This window comes from Crocodylus siamensis, chromosome 5 (genome assembly GCF_052110815.1).
Source record: "Crocodylus siamensis isolate JL-2025a chromosome 5, ASM5211081v1, whole genome shotgun sequence".
NCBI classification, from domain to species: Eukaryota; Metazoa; Chordata; order Crocodylia; family Crocodylidae; genus Crocodylus; species Crocodylus siamensis.
Genome location: NC_143399.1, coordinates 121,705,825 through 121,728,131, shown reverse-complemented (window position 1 = coordinate 121,728,131; position 22,307 = coordinate 121,705,825). Strand labels below are relative to the sequence as shown.

The 22,307-nt window shown below is 39.3% G+C and overlaps 2 protein-coding genes across 7 annotated transcripts in view; one reads left to right on the top strand and one right to left on the bottom strand.

Moving 5' to 3' along the window:
- Positions 1 to 4,439, top strand: part of STARD3NL (STARD3 N-terminal like) — a 45,541-nt gene extending 41,102 nt beyond the window's left edge. For 4 of the 6 annotated variants that reach the window (XM_090050107.1, XM_090050104.1, XM_090050105.1 and 1 more), the window contains one exon: positions 1,542 to 3,167. In XM_090050107.1, coding sequence (XP_089906233.1) covers positions 1,542 to 1,594 — 53 coding nt within the window. In that variant the 3' untranslated portion in view covers positions 1,595 to 3,167. Of the gene's footprint in view, positions 1 to 1,541; positions 3,168 to 4,021 lie in introns of those variants that run through there. The other 2 variants (XM_090050110.1, XM_090050106.1) reach the window with 2 other exon arrangements.
- An 8,640-nt stretch (positions 4,440 to 13,079) lies between these two features.
- The window catches only part of LOC149864504 (uncharacterized), a 32,221-nt gene continuing 22,993 nt past the window's right edge, over positions 13,080 to 22,307 (bottom strand). The window contains exons 7-10 of the mRNA XM_090049787.1: positions 21,342 to 21,504; positions 14,862 to 15,167; positions 13,950 to 14,003; positions 13,080 to 13,596 (exon numbers count right to left, since the gene is read on the bottom strand). Coding sequence (XP_089905913.1) covers positions 13,463 to 13,596; positions 13,950 to 14,003; positions 14,862 to 15,167; positions 21,342 to 21,504 — 657 coding nt within the window. The 3' untranslated portion in view covers positions 13,080 to 13,462. The remainder of the gene's footprint in view (positions 13,597 to 13,949; positions 14,004 to 14,861; positions 15,168 to 21,341; positions 21,505 to 22,307) is intronic.

Here is a 22,307-nt window from a genome sequence, read left to right as displayed (position 1 = left end):
TATTTCCCATGTTTTTGTTCTTTAAAGGAGAATCCATTTTTAAAGTTTGTTGATCCATTTATAAAGTTATTCATGATCCTTTCATATATCTTGCGGCCCACTTTAGGGTTGTGACCTGTGGGTTGAGAAACTCTGCCCCAGACTGGACTTCTTTTTACTAATTGGCATGGGAGACATCCCATGGGAGCTGAGGGGCATCACTACCTCAGCTTCAGGTGCTATGTCCAGCTGAATCATTTCACTTGTACATGCCAGAATATTAGGGCAGGGACATGCAAGCAATGCTGACGGCTCACAGTTCTAGTATGTCATCTGCTGTATTGCAGCTGCCTGTCTGTTTGCTCATATAACCATAAAAGAAAGCCAGCTCACAGTAAGTTACACTGCTGGGTAAGAGCATGTACATCAGGAGTTGCTACAGAGCAGCTGATGCATTGTGAGTCTTTACCTTACAATTACTCAGTTGTGTGCCATGTCTTGACAGTAAAGGCAAAAAGATGAGATCCAGAAATGGAGGCAGAAGATCACTAATGAAAAGTTTATGTGGGGGATGTTGAAACGAGACTAATTGTGAGGAAGACCTCCAGTTAATTAGCTTCTAGAATTGATCTCATTCTCTCATTTTAAACTTCTTGAAGTGAAATGTAAAAGGTCTGATGTGCATACTAGACTGCAGAGTCTAGATGTCCAAGAAAGCAAATGTTAGAGATTTTAAATTGCCTTGTGTCTTCTGCTTCCAGCAGTGGGCACCAACATTCATGTTGTTAACTATTTTTTTTTTTTTCAAATTAACTTGAAGGTGATTAAAGAAGTATCCTGCAAAAAACTCATGAGCATTAATTTGAGGTGACAAAAAAAAATCTCCTTAATCATGCATAAATTTAGAACTGTTGCTAATCTCAGTTTGGAATGGATTTAGAATAAATTCTTAGCCCCTGGAAAATTCTTCTTTAGAGACATACCGAGCAGTTATGTGGTGCTGGCAAAAGAAGCTTCTGCCAAGTGAATTTGTGCTATTGAGGCAAGGAGCTAGATTCTTCATGAATGCTTCTTCTGATAATGTCTGGTAGATTGAGATGCTGTAATTATCGATGTGTATGATGCAGTCAGTTGAGTATGTGACTGTGTTCTGAATTCCAGTCTTGCTGTCGATAGTGACTCCTCCTTTGGCCTTGGTTAAATCATTTAACTTTTGTATAAAAATTGTCAAATTCCCAACAGTGGACACAACTGTGTTCTGATCATACTACATTTTTGCTTGGTCTGATAGTATAAAACAGGGGTACGTGTACCCCTGGTTGACACCCCTGGTCTAAAACACTATTAGTGTTCAACATGACATGGTGAGGATGGGAGGTAGTGATTATTAATCAGCTAATGTTTTATGAACTATTAAAAATGTAAAGGTTAATAACAAGCTACATATTCTAAAGTAAAATGGGAAAAAATGCCTATGCAGTTTGAATAGCATCTTTATTTTAAGGTCCTGGATACTACTTTCACAAAATAAATAATTTCCCTTTTTTTTCCTTCCTATTCAGGATCTGATGAAGAATCTGAAGAAAAACAGGATAGTGAAAAACCAGTTGTATAGCAAATATGAGAGAGCAGGCAAGTGCTGCTTTAGGGAAAATGCATCCTGCATGTAACATTCTTTTTTCATTTTAATTTCATTCCCTTTGCACACTGGGAATTGGCCATTATGTGAATAGTTAATATGGCAGTTCCCAAACTAGGGGTTGTATATCCAGCAGAAAGTCAGTTGTTTGTGCTAGCACTGAGGTTGTCAGCCTGATGAAAGTTGGCCTTATGACCAGAAACAGCTTGAAAATTCCACTGGGTTAACAATTTTGAAACTGTCCTGTTTTTATTTGTTGCGCTCTCTGCTAGCAAATGCTGTTCAGCAATTTTTTTAGGCTATTCAGGGTCTCAATTATGACCTTCCTATTAGCTCCGACTAGGCCTGTCTTCTGCCTTGGAGCCAGTTACTCATGAGGTCAAGGCATATTAGTTAACTGGATTGTGGTCTAAGAACTAACTGTTTATAGAGCAGTGTAAAGGGAAGTGAGTTAGCTCTGTGTGCAAACCTGTTGAACCCCTGGTATTCCTTCTGCTGCTCACCAGGAAGGTTGGAAATGGGCACAGAGTTAAAAGATCTCTTTTGGGGGGGAAAAAAGGGAGAGAGCCCTATGATGGGAGGGGTAAGATAGAAGATGAGACATTAGTTGGGTTTAGAATCTCAAAAGAAGAGTCAAAAGGTTGGGGTTTTTTAATAGAAGAATAGAGAGGCAAAATACTGTTTGGAGAGGGTTTGATTTTTGCAGTTTGTAATCTGTGTTTGTCATCCTGTCTTTAAAATTCAGTGTAAGTTATTTCATTTGTATATCAAGGGTCCTTTTTTGTTAATTGCCTGTTAGAGAAACAGAGTTATTTCTCTGGTTTTTAGACATGTCCTGCCCTGTGCACTGTTTGTACCAAAAATGACTACATTATTTCAAACTGGTGAGGAATGCATCTTAGAAGTTTGAGATTCTTTTCATAGCTTATTTCTGCTTATGTTACTAATAATAGTTGTTGCTCTTTTCTTTTGAGTCTGTTCCTTCTCTGATGCCATCTTGGATCAAATTATCCATTTGTTCATCTTGATTTGTTTAATCTGTTACAGAGTGAAAATCTAAATGAGAAGTTGCCAGGAATGTGATTATGTTGAAACTGTAATGACTGTGTCTGTAATTAACTTACTGATGGAACTGCTAACAAAAGAACTTATTAATTAGAAAGTAATGGGAGTGATTCCCATGTACTGTTACCTCACAAACCTGTGTCTTGTTCACACATGTATATTAGGCTGCCTCACGGCTGATATGAAAAAACTACTCGTCCATAATGTATTCAAATGATTATTGAAGTTGATCTTCTAATGACTAGATAGTTAATGGAAAGTGTTGTGCTTGTGTACCTAATCAGTAGATCTGTAATATATTGAAGTAAAACTTCTATATGATGAAAATATATTTAATGATTGAATTCACTAGATGAAATTATTTTACTTTGTTAAAAGTTTTGTCACTAATTTTACATTTTGCTTTTTTAACTCCATTCATTTTTCTTTTTTTAAATGGATATATGCACTGTTTCTAAAATAAAGCAAAACATTGATAAGACAATGTCCTGTTCTAATATGTTTGCCCCCTTATTGGATGAAGGCTGTCTCTTCCCACTTGTTTGGCAACAAATAGTTAACGCTGACTTTTGTTCTTGCATAGATTTGATAGGAAAGATGTAAAAGTCGGTTTAATTTTTCCCACTGTGATACAGTCTAGTGTTAGGTTAATATAATTCTTTGTGTAGCAGCCTGCGCTACAGGAGAATCCCGTTTGTTTACATAGAAGGTGTTTGAAGTATTTATTCTGATAAACTTTTTGGTTCAGGTTTGTTTTCATTGCAGAGGATAGACATGACTCAGTTTTGGTAAGGGGGGCGTTGCATAAGTTAGGTTTATTCACAAATTATGGGGTTTACATGGGCAGGAGGGAATGAAAAATAAAGTAACATGTTGGAAAGATTTGTGAACCCAAGCCCTGCTTTCTGGTGGTCACATTTATAAACCAGTCATTAAATACAGTTAACATTCACAAGTAATATTTTCAGTCTAGTACAAAGAACAGAAAACACCTTATATTTTCAGTCATTTCTTCTTAATCTTTTCTATGCTGTTTATTCTCAACATTTTGTATAAATCACTGTTAATGTTGCCCTGCATCATTTTCCAGTGTAAATTTAACACCATTGATGAAAATGTTGGCATTAATACCAAAACACTATGGATCACATTCTTTTTAAGTCCATCTGTTGCAGTTGTTCATCAGATATTACAGTAAGCCGAGATTTCAAAAAAAAAAGTTGAGGGACTGGTACTATTCTTCACTGTAAATGTGGCAGTTTTTATTCTCTTCTTCAGTGTCTTAGCTAGAGAAATCAAGAAGACTAAAGCCATTGCTGTGATTTTTTTTTTTTTCAGGTGATCAGCTTGGGACTTAATGTGGAACACCTACCCTTAAGAGCTCTCTAATGGGTTACCCCAAAATTGAATTAACCCTTCAATACTCGCTTTATATCTTGCCCTATTTGTTAATTTTAACAAGTGCACAACATCCAGCCTCCTATGGCTGTAGATGGCACTGCTTTACTCTGAAGTGGCTTACGAGGTGGTAGAACTAGTTTCAATAGACTCATGTCACTAGCTAGAAAGAAAAATTGAAGTGAAAAAGAGCATCTTTTCCCCCAATTCTCAACCGTCAGAATATTTTATTTTTTCAGAATATTTTTCATCCAGAGTTTGCACAAGGCATTTCTTTGGGTGGTGGAGTTCTTGGGATTGTTACTCATAATATGTACTTTGAAATAATGTTTTGACAATAAAATTTGAATTTATTATGGCTTTCTAGTTTGTTTATAATACAGTAATACCTAAAAATGGATCAATTGCACCTGGTGCTGTACAAATACAGAGCAAAAAGACATTGTGGGTCCCAAAGAGTTTCTTTTCTATGTGAGCAACTCCACTGTGTTTTAATGGCAAACATGAATCCTAATGCTGTTTCTCAAGAATTGTATCAGAAATACCACAGGCTTCCCTTCGGACAATCTGACCTCATTTTTCATAGTATTACAATCAATATTTTCTGTTCTATAATGAGTATGCAGTGGGTGAAATATGTACATGATCATTTCTGAATAACTGTTTGCCTTTTACTTCAATGTAGCTAATAGTTTTTCTGTTGTTAGACCTGAGGTCATAACAGGTTGGGCACATCATATTTTCTATAGCACTGCATGTATCTGTTTGGATGTAAAATGTTCATTTGAGGATATTTGCCTTCACAATTAAGTAATCTAAAGTCTGAAAGGGTATAAACCTTATATAATAACACTATGATGTTGAAGCAGGAGTATGCCTGCCTGTAGGCTTCAGACAGTCCCTCTATCCTTGCTGTAAAGATTTATTCTCTTTACTAATGTACCTCAGCACACTGTAAATTAAGGTACTGTTTGTAGAATATAAAGTACTACTGTACTGTGTACATGTTATTCAGGCAGTTTTATTTGGTTGGTATTTCCATTAGCTATCATTTTTAACTATATTGTGGTGGAATATGCAGCAGGCTGCGGTTTAACTGTCCTTGTTTTTATCACAAACCCTGACCACAACCTGCCTTTTCTGAACTAGCAGTAACTGGTTCAGTGTATAAAAATTTCCACTAAGTAACCACACCATTCAACAACAAAATAACACAAACATCTACAGGCTACCCATGTTTAGCATGTTTAAGTACAGGTCACCCTGGGGCTCATGAGCTCTTGCAACTGTGAAATTTTCTACCACAAACTTGATAAACCTCAGTTCTTGCTATGTAGCAACTGGTGCAGAACAGGATATAGGCAGCTCTTTTTTATGCTAAAGTTGAAAAGTTAAGCCATATTTGCTCTAGACTATATGAAAAATACCCAGAGGGTCACAATTTCACACTTAAATCTCAAATGTTGCAATCTAATGTTATATAAAACCTTTTCCACTCTTTTTGCTTAAGTGTTTGGGATAATTTACAAGCAACAATATAGAATCGTTAAATTGGCAAAATAGCTCAAATGCTTCCATACAATATTGAACATACATTTTTCTCTCTAAAATGCAGGGAAGACTTTTGCCCAAATTCTTAATGGTGTGGAGTTACGAGTTTATAAGCCCTAACCTGGCCTAATGAAAGCTTTGTAATAATGGATTGTTCGGTTCTTACAGGGGTTAGACTACAGCAGCAGCAGTGGAGATTCTGTTGTGACTTTTCCCCCCAAGTGTCAAGGTTATTAAAGCCCATTATAACTGAATGCAGTATCGTTATTTCAGAGATTTACTCACAAGTATTTTATTTTCATTTACTGGAAAACCAAGCTAACCAACTTTTGATTCAGGTGGTAGAGAGGTAAGGGGGATGCTCTTCTTGACTTGCTGCTCACAAACAGGGAGGGATTGGTTGAGGCTGTGAAAGTCAAAAGTAACCTGAGTGACAGTGACCATGAAATGATAAGAGTTCAAAATCCAAGGGGTGAGGAGGGAAGGAGAGCACCAGAATAAGGACACTGGACTTCAAAAAAGGAGACTTTAGCAAACTGTGGGGACCTGATGGACAGGGTTCCTTGGAGGGCAAGTCTTAGGGGAAAAGGAGTCCAGGAGAGCTGGCTGTACTTCAAGGAGGCCCTCTTAATGGCACAGGAACAAGCTATCTCAATGATACAGAAGAATGGAAAGTGCAACAGGAAGCTAGCCTTGCTAGACAGTGATCTCTTCAAGGAGTTGAATCTCAAAAAGGAATCCTATGAAAAGTGGAAACTTGGTCATAGTACCAGGGAAGAGTATAAAACTATTGCACAGGCATGCAGGGAGGAAATTGGGAAGGCCAAAGCACTTTTGAGATATAGCAGGTAAGGGACATAAAATACCAGAAAAAGGATTCTGCAAGTACAGTATGTCAAGAGCAAAAGGAGGACCAGAGATTGCAGGGGTTCCTTACAGAATGCAGAAGGCAATCTAGTCACAGGTGGTGCTGAGAAGGCTTTATTTAAATTTTTTTTTTTTTTACTTCAGCTTTCACAAATAGGGACAGCTACCACTTCCTAAGTGTGGTTGGAAGCAGAGGTAGGGAAGGAGATGAGCAGCCTAGATTATGGCAGACCAGGTTAGGGATTACTTACAAAAGCTGGATGCTTTTGAATTGGCAGAGCCAGACAGGATGAACCCAAGGGTACTGAAGGAATTGGCTGAGATTAATTGCAGACTTGGCTTTTTGAGAACTTTTGGAGGTCGAGTGAGGTCCCAGAAGACTGGAAGAGGGCAAATTATGAAAAAAAAAAAAAAAAAAAAAGGGAAGAATGAGGATCCAGAGAACTACAGACCAGTCAGCCTGAAAATGATACCCAGAAATATCATGGAGTGAGTGCTCAGAGAATCTGTGGTGAAACACTTGGAGAAGAACATGGTGATCAGGAAGAGCCACATGGATTCACCAGGAGCAAGTTATGCCTGACCAATCTGATGTCCTATGATAAAATGACACAGTCTGTGGATGAGGGGAGAGCAGTGGTTATGGTATATGCTGATTTTAGCAATGCTGTTTGTTGACACTGTCTCCTACAACATCCTCATTAACAAGCAAGGAACTGCAGACCAGACTAAAGTACTGTTAGGTGGATACATAAGTGTTTGGATCATTGTGCTCAACACCTAGTCCTCAGTGGTTCAATGTCTAGCTAGAAGGAGGTATCAAGTGGTGTTTCCCAGGGATCTGTCCTCAGTCTGGTATTGTTCAACATCATTCATTAATGATTTGATGGGATGGAGTGCACACTTGGCAAATTTGTGGATGACACCAAATTGGATGGAATTGCAGACACTCTGAAAGATAGAGCTAGGGACCAGATTGCAGAGAAGTAGTCTGCAATCAATGAGATGCAGTTATTGTGACAAGTGCAAGACTTTGCACTTGTCCTTGCTGAATCTCAAGTACAAATACAGACTGGTGAATAAATGGCTTGGATCCAGTACAGCAGAGAAGGATATAGGGGTTACAGCGGACTACAAATGAATATAAGCCAACAGTGTGCTCTTGTTGCCCAAAAAACAAACTGCATACTTGTATTAACAGGCATGTTACTTGCAAATCAAGGGAAGTGATTCTTCCTCTGTTCAGCACTGATGACGCCTCTTTTGGAGTACTGTGTCCAGTTTTGAGCCCCATGCTTCAGGAAGGACATGGAGAGTTTGGAGACCAGTGCAGGACAACGATAATCATTAGGGCTTTTAGGCAAGACTTATGAGGGAATGCTGAAAGAGGAAAGGCTTATTCAGAAGAGAAGACTGAATGGGGAAAGTGGGGGATTTGACAACAGTCTTCAAATATCTGAAGGTTGATTATAGAGAGAATAGAGATGGGCTTTTTTCTGTGACTGAAGGGCAGGACTAGGTGCAATGGTCTCAAGCAGCATCAGGGAAAATTTAGGCTGGAGATTAGGAGGAACTTGGAGTATGAGAGTGGTCATGCATTGAAACAAGCTACCTTGGTAAGTTGTGGAACTTCCGTGCTTGGAAACTTCTGAGAGAAAATAGAAGGACACTTGGCTGGGATGGGTTTAGTCAGGGATGATCTTGCCTTGAGCAGTGGACTGGACTAGATGATCTTCCAGCCCTTTTTCTATGATCCGATGAACCAGTTTAAGTGTGTGTGTGTGTGTGTGTGTGTGTGTGTGTGTGTATTTCTATAGCTAAGATTCTGCCTTCTGAATTACAGTTAAGCTCTCAACTCCTATTCATCTTGAAAAGCAAGTAGAAGTGATTCTGAATTGCTCTCGGTTTCAGAAGGCCTGTTCCTGGAGCTAAATACTTTGTATGAACAAGATGTTGGAACCTAGCCAAAGCCTTTTAAAACAGTCCTGTACTAGCGATACTATTTTTTTCCAGTTTAACTACTCAGTAAGAAACACTTTCAGTAAACCTGTTTTGTAACTTAATCAGCAAGAAAAACAATCTTCTATGGTAATGTGCAAAGAAGAAAATTCTTAGCTTCAAAGCTTTTGGACTTCTTGAAGAACTTACGAAGATGTAGACCATGTCTTAGCAGTCTTCACACAGGGTGTGGCGATACTAAGAGTTCAGTCTCTGAAATTCTGAAAAATAATTACCAACTGTATCTGTCTCAAGTGTACGCCAAACAGATTTTTTTTCTTATCTTACAAGTGCTTTAGGCTCAACTTGCCTGTACCCATACACATAACATGCCCGAAGTTAGATCTGTGCCCTTTTTTACCTTAAAACAACAGATTGATAGTTCTGATTTTAGGTGGAACATTAAGCACATGAAAGATTTATAAAGCTGAGAGATGGAGAAGAGTTTAAGGTGCCAGAGAACTCTGCTGCTGATTGTGGATTAAACCAAAACATTTTAATAGAATCATAGAAAATTAGGGTTGGAAGATCATCCAGTCCAACTGCCTACACAAAGCAAGACCATCCCCAGCTAGATCATCCCAGCCAAATCATCCCAGCCAAGGATTTATCTAGCTGTGTCTTAGGATGGAGGTTCTACAACCTCTATGGCTTATCTGTTCAAGTGCTTTACTACCCTTCTAACAAGAGTTTTTCCTAATATCAAACATAAACTTTACTTGCTGTGACTTGAGGCCATTGCTTCTTGTTCTGTTCACTACTGAGAATGGTATAGATTGTGGAGTGGTCAATTATTTTGGGTGGAGGGCTGCTTACTGAGTTTTGGAAACCATCGAGGGCAGCATGGGTAGCTCCACCCCTTTACAGGTACCCCACCTCCTGGTCGCCATCTTAGGACTGGAAGTCCTGCCTCTTAACCCCTGACCTTTGCCACCAGAAGTTCCTCCCCTTGCTCCCATGAATGACTCCTTTCAATAGGGGGTTTTGCCATCTCTGAACCAGAAAAATACTAGATTATATTCTAAAAATCAGACATGTACTACAACATTCATTAATTTCATTTAAAGAAATATTTTTCTCCTGATTTACATGTGTTTGTGTAGTGTACATAGAGGTGATAGTATAATAGCTTAAAATGAAGTCTCTTGTGTATTGTGGGAGGGTGTGGGTAGGAAGGTGGGTATAGGTTTGCAGGTATTGAGGAGGATAGGTGTGGGTGTGTGGCCTGTGGGTAGGTATGGGTTTTGTGGGGGGCTGTGAGTGTGTAGAGGGGGTGGCTGGGGATGATTGTGGCTTGTGAAGGGGGAGGGTTTGAGCTCCCCTGCCAGTGCTCCTGCAAACCCAGGCTCTGGGCTCCTGTTGGTCCTGGCCCTGGGCCCCGTGCTTCTACTCACTGCCTCTTCTACCCTATCTGCCGCTGCTGCCCTTCTCCTGCTGTGTCCCAACTGCTCCTGCAGCCCTGGCACTGTAGCTGGGAACCACATCATGCCAAACAGCCAGCATGGGGGAAGCAGAGAAATGGCTGTGGCAGGCAGGAGGAAGGGGCAGCAAATGGCAGGGCCCACACTGGTGCATTAGGGTCAGCTCATGCAGGGCCCAGAGTGAGGCAGTAGGAGCGCTGGGCAGGAACTGCTTGGGGCTCTATGGAGCCAGGCTGGTTCCCTCTGCCCCCTGCTTCAACAGCACAGCCTGGCTCTATAGAGCCCCAGGCAGCCCTGCCCTGTGCTCCTGCCACCCCGCTCTGGGTCCCGCTGACACTGTCCCTGGTGCTCCCACCTGGCTGTCACTGTGCTCTGCCTGCCTGCTTGCTTCCCCTTCCTCCCATCTGCTGCAGCCAGTTCCCCAATCCCCCACACTGCTCACCTGCTAGCAGTTCCCAGCTGTAGTGCCAGGACTGGCCCCATGGACCAGATAGAATGGCCTGGTGAGCTGGATTTGGCCTGCAGGATGGATTTTTCCCACCCCTGATACTCTTTGTAACCACCCTTCATGAATTTGAAGGCTGCTATTAAATCCCCTCTGTCTTTCATTCTGTAAACTACTAAATAAGCCCAGTTCCCTCAGCCTGTCCTCAGAAGTCATGTCCCCCAGCCCCCTCATCATTTGAGTTGCCCTCCATTAGATTCTCTCCTGTTTGCCTACATCCTTTCTGTAATGGGGATCCCAAAATTGGACACAATACTCCAGACGTGACCTCACCAGTGTGGAATAGAGGGAAATAATCACTTCCCTTGATCTGCTGGCAACACTTTTACTGATGCAGCCCAGTATGCCATTAGCCATTTTGGCAACAAGGGCACACTGTTGGCTCATCTTCAACTTATTGTCTGCTGTAACCCCCCAAGCACTTTTCTGCAGAGCTGCTGCTTAGCCAGTTGGTCCCCAGCCTGTACCAGTGCATAGGATTGTTCCATCCTGCAAATTTACGGCACGGGGGCAAAATTAGACCTCTGGATATTCAGGGGTCAAAAATTACCCTGGGGGAAAAAAGCTGGGCAGGTAACTAGAGGCTCGGTCCTCCACAGAGATGCTGTGGTAGCCAGTCAGAGTGTCTCTATGGCTGGCCCTTGCCTCAGTGCTTAAGCACGCTGCCTACATATGCAGGGGAAGCAGTGGTGCAGGCTGCAGGAACCTGGACCTGGCTTCATGCCAGGTAAGTAGAGGGTTGGGGATCTGGAGGGAGGGGATGAGGACCATGGGGGGGCTGCCCAGCCCCCACTTCTTCCCCCTGTCCCTGCTCACTCTCCTGCCTGGTCTCAACCCCGCCCCCACACACACTTACTAGCAGTAGCAGCAGCAGTTGGGTCCACTAGGGGCTTCATGGCAGAGCCTCCCTGCACAGGGGGCAGTGGGGCTTGGCCCCAATTGTATGGCACCTCTGCTGCTGGTATGCTGCGGGCAGTTCAGGAGGCTGGAGCCCGGCAGGGGAGCGATGGGGGGGATAGGAGCCAGAAGGGAACTGTTCAGTTCAGAACTGGAATTGACCAGGGGAACCCCTGAATCGTCTCCAGCCTCCTAATCACTTCCCCTCCCCTCCCCCTCATCTCCTGCCTCCTGCTCATTCTTCTGCTTGTCTCCAGCCTCCGGAGGACTGGAGACAGCAAGAGAACAAGTGCGGGGGCTGGAGATGAACCCCTGGAGATGAGCTGGAAATGTTTCTCTGCTCGTCTCCAGCCTCCTGCTCGTTCCCCTGCTCGGGAGGCTGGAAATAAGCAGGGGAAGAAGCAGGGGGCTGGAGACATGTAGAAGAACAAGCAGGAGATTGGAGACAAGTCCTTGGTGACAAGCTTGAGACTTCCCCTGCTGTCTCCAGCCTCCTGCTGGTCTCAGGCCTCCCAAGGCTGGAGACAAACAGGGGAACAAGCAGGGCGATGGAGACCAGCAAGGGGGTTGGGGATGGGGCTGTAGCCCCTGGCAGGTCGGGGGGAAGCAGGGCAATCCATGTGCTGTGGGGGGGGCTCACCTTGTTGGAGCCAGGGGATCCACCCCTCCTAAGCAGCACCCCACACCCACAGTCTTCTCACACCTACCCAGACACCTGCATCCCCCCAGCTCCCTCCACACCCACCCACACACCAACCCACATCCCCCCACCCCTGTTCCTGCAAACCCCGCATCTCCCCATCACATACCCACCACGTGGTAAGGAAACCAAAAGCAAACAAAACAGATACTTAGGATTTATTATGATGCTAGAGTCACTGGCAGGCTTCCCAATAGCTTTAACGTTGTAAATATAGCAATAAAACATTCCCTATCTGATCAATCCCTCTCTTTTGTTCTAATTGTGGAAGAACATGGATTTTGGGGTATTTTAAAAAGTGAATTTGGTATGTTGCTTCAGCAGTGTAGCTGACCTAAGGAGCTAGTGTCCGCAGATACCAAGTGGCAGGGCCTCAAAAGCTCCTATCTATTTGTAACATTCAAATAAATACCTCAAGAAGCTCCTGAGGGCAGGTAGCCCTGAGCTGCTGGCCAGGGCAGGTTTTTATACTTGGGCCCCAGGCTCTATCTCCCCCCCGGCTGCAGATCCAGGAGGAGCCAGGCAAGGTTATTTTGCCCCAAGTAGAACTATTTTCTCCACAACAAAGTGCATGTCCCAGCATGTGTGATGAGGCAAAAAGCCCTGGCTCAAATTTGCACCGCTTCTATTTCAGTTGCTGCAAGCACACACACTTGCATGTGTGGACGTGCTCCATGAGATTTCTTTTGGTCCAGTCCTCCAGTTTGTCAAGGTTTTTATGAATCCTAGTCATATACACCAATGTTATTCCCCCCAGCTTGGTGTCATCTGCAAACTTGCGAAGAGTGCATTCCATCCTATCTTCCCATCTTTGAAAAGCTTTTAGGCATCTGTTGGAAGGTATAGACAGAACTAGATGGGGTTGTATTTTCATTCATTACAATTTATATGTTAAAAGAAGTTTGCAATGTATATAAAATACAAATGTTTGGCTTCATCATTCTGTTAAACTTAAATGGGTTTTGTGTCTATCTAAGGCAAAGTCCTAAAGGACTTTAAGAAAAAAACCTCAATTTACATTTCTTTAAAAAAAGCAAAGTAAACAATATATTATAATTCTCCATTTTATTTAAATATCTCAACTTTTCATAGTTCTGATACAATAATTACACATTTCTTTTATGAAGGAAATAAATGGAATTGAAGAAAAAGAAATTTTCCCATGAAACTAAAAATGAAACAGTAAATTAGTTTTAAGTTTTAGCACTGCCACCAAACGCATTCACAAATGCAGGTTGTTTCATTGAGCTCACTGGATATAGCAGAACTTTCAGTGTTCGTGACATTACTTGCATGCCTAAGTGTTGAAAGGTCTCGAGCTGATTTTTTTCCACTTTTTTTCCACATTTAAAGCGATGTATATTATAGTTATAGTTATGTGAGCAGCTTTATTAAGCAAAATTAAGATACAAATACTGACTTTGCAAGCTGGAAGGAATAGTTTAATGTTTTCTGGGTGGATCCTTGGTTGGGCTTCTCATTCTGTATATGAAGAAGAGTACGACGACATAGTACATGCTGCTTTTCAGAAGAAGAACTATGTATATTAAAGATGCAGTCCTGTGCGTGAAATTCTCTGCAACATCAAAAACAAAATATAAATATAATGCCTATACAATATTTGATGGCTGTAATTTATGCATGTGAATCAAACTTCATATAATTGAGTTAAGGCTGTGATGGTATTAAACTCCCCCACCCCAGTGAATATGCAACACTAAGCTGGGTAGTGTTTGATCTGAACTAAAGAGATGGCATTAGGTTTTGGAAGCTTTTTATGAAATAACTGAGAGCAGCTTCCTACATCTTAAAGTATTGCATGTAGACTAGTTTCAGTGATTAGGTTTTATATATATTGAATACACAACATGGTGCTTAATTCTTGCACATACTGTATTAAAAATCGAGAACCGGACACTTTTAAGTTACCTTTGCCACTTGCTTGACTGGCAGTACAGTTGTCTGCTTGAGTCGTAGCTGTTGCTGAAAGAATCAAAGTTATAACATGTAAAGGAAGAATTACCTGTTCAAATGCTTGTTCTGTCTAAGGCCTTTGCTGCATGTTATATATATTGTGCAATTAACTGGTTAATCATTCAATACATTTATACTAGCCACAAGTGCAAAGTAATTATCACACAATTGACTGATTAATTGTGCAATAAATTTAGACCAGCCACATATCCAAAGTAGTTATCACACCCTAAAAATGACTATCCAGCTATAAAAAGCAACCAGCTGCAAAGTTACTGCTTGAAAATGTGTAACAACCCCCTAGCTGGTTTCTGTCCACTTTTAATTTCGACATGCAACACTCCCCTAAAGTTAACAACACTTTTTTCCTTAATAGGAATTCAGAGATGGAATAAAAAAGTAAAACAGTGACCACAATATAAACAGGTAAAATTGCACTTTCCCCTTTCTGCCCCCACCTCTCCCCACCCCACCGTATTTCCTCTCCAGTGTATATATTTATCCTAGAAAGTATTCACATGCAGAGGTAAATGTAGAAAATACACATGCAAATGGGTACATGTAAGCCTTATGTGTTCTTTTAGGCCCTATTGTATCAAATCCACCAGTGTAGTCCTCTGTGCCCATGTCTTAGGCCTTTGTAAGTCACATAAGTGACTACTAGCAATCTGCTAGAGAAACTGCTTCTGGATGTGCCAAACTGCTCTGTTGTGTAAAGTGCTTTAGGGACAATTTTCCAATTGGTAAAACTTGGCATAACTCCATTATCTTTTAGGAACAATAATATATTACACACATACAAAATTATTGTAAAGAAAAATTGAAATCTTTAAACTATATAGACAGTTTTAGCAATGTAGGATATACCTGTTAGTTGTTGAGCACGGACGGATTGTTTCACAGATCCTTCGCGTTCATACTGGCAAATATATTCCTTGTTGCTGTCCTTATTTACAGTCAGCCAGCTGCTGACTGAGTATGAGTCTGCATCCTCCCGAGGTGGCCAAACTTCTCCCTGTACTACATTATCTGATATTTTCTTTCCCTCTTTATCTTCCCAATACATCCGAATAACATTCGGGAAAAAATTATGAACGAGGCAAACATATGTTTCCTTTGAGCCATCCACGTGATGCAGCATCTCGTCTTGTGCTGTAAGTGTTACTTGTTTATCTGGTTTTGGAGGGAGAGAGAAGTTGTTTGTAAATTATGCATATTCAAAATAGGTTGCTGTGCTTTTGAAAATAATACATATAGAATTCACTGAGAAGCAACATCTCGCATCTAGTTTCCCCAAATTACTTTAAAACACATAGCCCTCAATACTTAGCATCAGCAGAATAGGTTTATCCTATCTTTCATTTTATCTGTCAAAAATACATTTTAATTATATGGAGTTTATAAATGTTATAATCATTTATTCAGCACTGCCGATAGGAATAAATTGTTCATGTATGACTAACTAAGGATTTGGATATATGAATTGTAATGATTCATATGTTTGAGTTGAAAGTAATTTCTTGTGGAAGTCAAGAAATAGTACGTCTTAACTTGGTTTTGAAACTCATAGTATATTAAACACTTTTTGATGGTTTAGTTGTCATTTCTGCTTCATTTCAAAGCAGATGCATGATTGCCTAAAACAGCTGAACATGGAGAAGATGGAAAAGAACAGACACTTTTCATTGGCTTGGTCACACCTGCAAACTTGTGAAAAGGGTTTGCTCAGACTTTCTTAAAATGCATGTCTTTGATTTATAGAACAAGCAGACAGTTTGGTAGTCTTGAGAGTGTTCAGATTACATGTTGATACTATCTACTGCACAAAACCAAAACAAAACACTAATTAACAGTTGAGGGTGCTTAATTGTATTTTCTAACAAGGTAATAAACGGTGAGAAAATCAGTTAAGATAGCATTAACATCCCAGACTATCTTCAATTCTTATGCCTTTGCCAGGGAAAATTCAATAACTTAAAGGAACATTTTGGAAGGCATAAATGTACCCTTGAGATTTTTTTAAATGTAACTAATACTTAAATAAAAATGATTTTTGATAGCAAGATCTGAAAGGTTTCTTTCCAGAATTCTCTAGGATGGTCCGGGACAAATTTATCTCCTGAAAAACTGTGTTTGTTCTTTATTGACAAACAGGTTTGCAACTTTAAGAAGAAAGTTAGAAAAGCTGTCTTTAAGTCTTCTCTATTCTAGTTGACACACACTGCAGAAAACTTGATGAATATAGGGAATAACCTGCATTCTAATACACATCAGTTCCAACTATTTCAGTAGGAATTGTTTTTGCAAGCTGTTTGCAGCAGTTTCAGAAAATATATCAGTGTGTCTTATTAATGGTAAATATTGAGGAATTATCAAGAGTTTGATTAATTGAGGAATTAGCATTTCATAACATTGAATTCCCTCTGCCAGACAGACAAACAAAATAATTTAAGATATACCACTGGCACATGAAATTTAATGTTATGTAATGCTTAACACTTCTGAAAAACAAGGCAAATAAATACTTAATGGCCTCTAGGTATTTAGACTAGGGACAACCATTTTGACAAGCCTAGTTATGAAACACTGTTAATAATGGGCCACTAAACTGTCACATCCTAGTTGTTTTATGGACAAATGATGGACCTGAGTGTGTGATACAAACTAATGGAATTTCAAATAATCCTGCCCCAAAATTGTCACTTAGGAAAATAACACAGATCAGAAAATGGCAAAAAGCATCAGTGTTACTGTGGGCATTTCAAAATTTCTGCTTAATTATATAAGGAAAAGTTAGAGGCTGCTTTAAAAAATGGTCTGTACTTGAAGCAGGTTGGCTGGCATTCTGAAAGGTGGCTGAGAGATTTAGGTGTCCACCTACCTCTGAGATTTAAATTTCTCTGGCTCCCTTTAAAAATGTTAGACTTTGTGTTTGGTCAATTACAATGATCTAGATTAATAGAAGGTATGGCATTAAATCCTGCAGAGACTTACACCTGCATGTAAAGTCATTCACTATGAAAAGCCCAGTTAGTGTCAACGTTGTTTTTAAAGCTTCTTTTACTAAAATGCTTTCCCCTTATTCTATACAGGTTATTTTAGAGTTTCCTGAAGCAGTTTTGGACTGAATCAAACTTTAAACCTTGTACTTAAGATCCTTGTTTGTTTGATTTTTGTTTAAGAGGCAAATGAAGACAGCCATCATATCAGATTTCTAACCCAGAATTCAGGGATTTCCAGTAGAGGCGGATTGATTTTGTTTGGTTGTGTTGCTGTATCTGGCGTTATTTGAAAATTAAACTATGGTTTTGCTGCCCTACTTAACTTATTCCATTTGGTGCTCAGTCTTATATTTCAAGTGTGCCAAATTTCAGATGTGCTGTTTTTAAATGCCAAAATTAATTTGAGTGGCTGATGCAATCAATTAAGTTCTACACTACCTCACACATTATTTTCAGATAATTCTGCCATAGAATTGTCACTTTGGAAACAAATACAAAAAACATCACTTTCTTTTGGGCATTTCAGAATTCCTGCCGAATTACAGACCTGAGTAAAAAACCAAACCAAACCAAACCCATGGAGATTTTGAACTGGAAGAGATACACGTACTGTCATTTCATAATTAGTTTTATGTAAGCATATGAACTGGTTATGGTGAACCATGCCAAAAAGAAAAAGGTGTGCATCCAAAGGGTCAGCTCTTTGCTACAGTGTTGGCAACTAAAAAAAAAAAATACTCAAGAGTATACTTAACATACTCATTATGACAAATAGAGAACATATTTCAGTGTACCTAATATATCTGTCCCTTGTTTGTTCCCTGTGATAAAACCCAAAGAATATGAGGTTCACAACTCAGCAAAATGCTAGTCTACTGTCCCCTGAACAGCAGCATTCTGACAGTATGCATGTACAACAAAGCAGAGGTTGCTTTTATTAAATATCGGATTTTCATTTGAAACTAAATGCTTATTTCCTTTGTATTTTCTGTTTGTACCTAATCTTAATTGCAAGCAAAAGTTAGTGTTCATTTAAAAAATGTATCTATACTTCATCAAACAAAATGGCTGGCATTCTAGCCTTTGTTTGGTCAACTATATAGAAATAAATTAAGACTATACAGCACTCACCTTGCAGAAATGTGCACTGTGGAAAGCCTAACTAGTGTCAACATTTAAAAGCTTCTTTTACTAAAGTGGTAAAAACTAAACCTCTTTTACTGTATTCACGTTATTTTTATACAGGTTATTCTACAGTTCCCTGAAACAGTTTTGGACTGAATCAAACTATAAACCTTGTACTTAGGGTTGTGTTAAGCACATTTTTTTGGATGATTTTTTGTTTAGAAACAAATTAAGCTGACCATCACACAAGACTTTCTAACAACAACAAAAAAAGAATCTGTAAGTTTTCTCAATTACTTTGTCCTCACTTCACGGATTGTTAAAAAAGTGGATTGATTTATTTGTTGTTGTGTTTCTTGTTCTTTGAGATTACAAGCATAGTTATTCAACACTACATACTTGTTTTGGTGCTATTTTACATTTCAAATGTGCTGAAAACCCCCCAGGAAAACAGACCTTGTCCATACAGTAGGTTTCAAAATTATATACTCCCTCAAGTTGTATGGATGGTTCGCAAAAATTTTTACACTGCCTAGTGACACTGCTCTTTGCAAAACCTCATGATTTTTTGGGCATTTCTTAGACATTACGGCTCTGAGCTTTCGAGGGTAAAGTCACTGTCAAATGTCTTGTTTTACAGCATGCATGAGTCTAAATTGGGGATACTTGTAGGCACATACCTCTAAGTATATCTAAAATAAATTCTGAATTTTGCATGCATACACACAGTAATTGTTTACAAAAACAGATGTGCCAACGTACGTGTAGAACGTTTTAATCTAATCCAGAATTAACCAAAGTCAATGGGACTCTTTCCACTGACTTTGAGTTTGACGCATTATAGAGAACAGACCTTTAATTTTGAAGCTATTTTTGCTGTTGAACCACCTGTTGTTTTGGTCCCACTTAACTTTTCAAACTGCCTTGTTGCTCAGCTGAAGTGGAAATTTCTAATAAATGCTTTAAATGATAAATTAATTTTTATATACACCTCTGAGGAAATTTGAACCCTATGCTTCTGCTTTCATTTCTAAGTAGTCTATTTCCAATTTTCAAAAGTTAGAATTGCTCAGTTAGGTTGTACGTAATGCTCTACAACTTGTATCTTTGGGTTTACAATGTGCTTTCTACTTGTAGTAAGCTATCATACTGATTTACCGTTTGAGAACAAAATTCACTCTGCATTTAAAATTTAAAAAGGTAAACGCTAGTTTTTAAAACTGAAAATTGGATTGAGCACATAGTGCAAATGGCAAAAAGTAAAGTATTCCTGCTACATCCGTACTGCAGGCAATAGGCATTCAAGTTACCTAGCATCTAACATTACTGAATCCCCTAAAATAAAGTATTATTGCTACTTTTGCCATTGGCCAACAACTTAAGATATTATCATTGTTAATAAACTAGTACACTTCTAATATGGCTTTATCTCTCTCCGTCTCTTAACTTACTAGATAAATGATCAACCGTCACATAATAGATTTTACCACTATGAAACTTTTAAATTATTTATTGTGAGAACTTACTGGATACAACTAATTTTGTGCCTGAACTGAAGAGTTTCCAAGCTCCCACAGCGCTGCACATCATTACAGAAAAATGGAGGAGACTTTTGTACTAAAGAAGGATCAGATCTTAACCAACATGGGGTGAGCAGGCAGAAAGGAGAGTCAGTTCATCCAACCAAATTACATGTAGAAAATGTCAATGTATTTTTTAGTCTTAGTTGACGCAAATATATTGAACCCCTTTATTCGATGCTATTACTATTCATTTTGGAGCTTTTCAATTCTCTTTTAGACAAATCTTTCACTTATCCAACCAAGGAAGAATCTGTTGCTTAGGGCATAATGTTAGATGCCTATATTTTCTGGTTTTGGCCTGATTGAATTGAGAAAGAAGGACATTTCATTTAAATTCAGCTTGGATGTGTTGTCTAGTATGATTGTCTATATACTGACTACATGTTTAAAATGTCAGTATAAACCAAAAATATAATTTCTACAATGCTAAGTATATTATATAACATCAAGTGATCTATTTCGTGTTTTCATTGCTTCTTCCTAACCCCTTAAAATGTCTGTATGGATGGGTTTAAGTGTTTTTTCTAAATGCAGTAGCCATGCATATATATGAATGTGATAGTTCTCAATGGTACCAATGTAAGGAATTTCATTGAGAACTATAATGTCCATTTCACTGCTTTGCAATTTAGAATTTTCTTTGACAAAAATTTTTTGTGATGTGAGGAAACTGCCTCTGCTATGCCATTGAATAGAATGGATGAAGAGCTCTTGAGAGAGCTGTACTGATGGCACTAGGCAGCCTCCACTCCCATTGGAAGTCAGTTTTAAATCTGCACCTTCAGGATTGGGATCACAGCTACATTATGAGCTTAATTATACCCTTGTTGCAGTAATTGGGCGTCTTGATATTAACTTGCACGGATGTTGGATAACACTTGGAATTCCCATCCACCTGTACTCTAGTGCTGGTAGTGGTGATTTTGGAGTGAATGCGCAAATGCCCATGAACATGAACATATGTAGTATTTACTCATTTATTTGTACATGCTCCACCAGAACTTCCAGCTGCCCACTGCCACAAGAGAAAGATGGAAAGGAAACAGGTAAAATCCTGTCTCCACTGAAATCAGTGGCAAAACTCTGCTTGAGTTCAGCGGGCTAGGATTTGGGCCATAATTTCTTATGTCCCCCAAGTATTCATTATATCCTTGTAATCATCTTGTGATATATGATCACAAGATATATGATAAATACTGATCTAGTTGTACTAAACCTGAATTAACAGGTTGTGCACAGGACTTCTGCATAATCACTGGAAATATTCAATCTTCTTTCTACAAACTGACTGACCATGTCCTCCCCTCACTCTAGTCCCTTGCCTCCAATTCCCCACTACCCTTTGGTGCCCTGGGATTAATTAGCACAGTGTCTGTGGCTTTCCCAGCCTTCTACCCCCCATAAAGAGGACAGACCTCTGAATGGTCTTCTGCTCTGAGGTGAGAGCCATTGGGTTTGACCCAAGATGAATAGAAGAAACTTTTTGAGAACAGTCAGAAGTCTGATATATCACCTGTTTTACCATGAATTCCCTATGTAAGTGTCATATATACATACTAAACAGATTCATTATGCTGCTTTTCCATTCCCCAAGCTCCCATCTGCAAACTTTATGTAATCACAAATCAGATACTTACTTGTTACAACAAGCTTTGTGCCGGAGCCAAAGATTTTATTATAAGTACTCTCACTGTGTCTGAATGCTTTGCAAAAACATGTATAAAGTTTGGAACCAGTTTCCAAAGATGATATAAAAAGAGTGAAATGGTAAAATAATTGTTTGATAAATCCTTGGTATTGCTGTTAAAGCTGTCAGCCAGGATTCAAGGTAGTAACAATTGTAATGAATTTTCTTTTCTTTTTTTTAATGGGTATACCTGTCCAGCTTGCTAATATACTTCGTTAGCAATTTCATGTTACATTCTGCCATTAATTTGCATTTCTTTTCTTTTGTGGCCAATAGGCATTGGATTTGGTGCTTAAATGCTTCTCAAGAAACAATGTATTTTGTTTTTCTGCAGTAATGTAGAAAATCAGTATTTAGAGTCAAATTTGAAAAAGCAGAAAAGCAGTTTTCAACAACGTTAGACAACAGAAGACTTAAAATATCAATTGCCAATTGTGGGTACATTATACTTGTAATTAATGATTTGTACTGATCAATGTATTCTTAATGCTATTTATTTTATGGAATTCAGGTAACTTTGCCTCTGCAGTATAACGTGAGGTGTACCTTTAAAAAGCCAGCCAGATATATTTGCCTTTATTTGCGCTATGAAAAAACTGACATTAGGTTTTGGAGAGTAGTTTGGGGGTTTTTCTTATTGTTTGAAAACAGTAGCAAAGTGCTCTTCAGCATTATTAGATAGACTGCATTGTAGATTATAGTCTTCTTTTCTTTTCCCCAGAACAGACACAGTAGTGGCAAAGCTTCCTCATGCTATCCCACCAAACCACTACATTTCTGTCCTGAATTAAAAACTCCCTAGATACTGAAAGATAATTTAGTCCTTGGCTAATCCCCTGAGAAGTTTTTCCAAAAAGTTGCCTTCAGAAGTCTCTGGTTTTAAGTTGGGCTGATTTAATCAACCGCCTTTAATTTG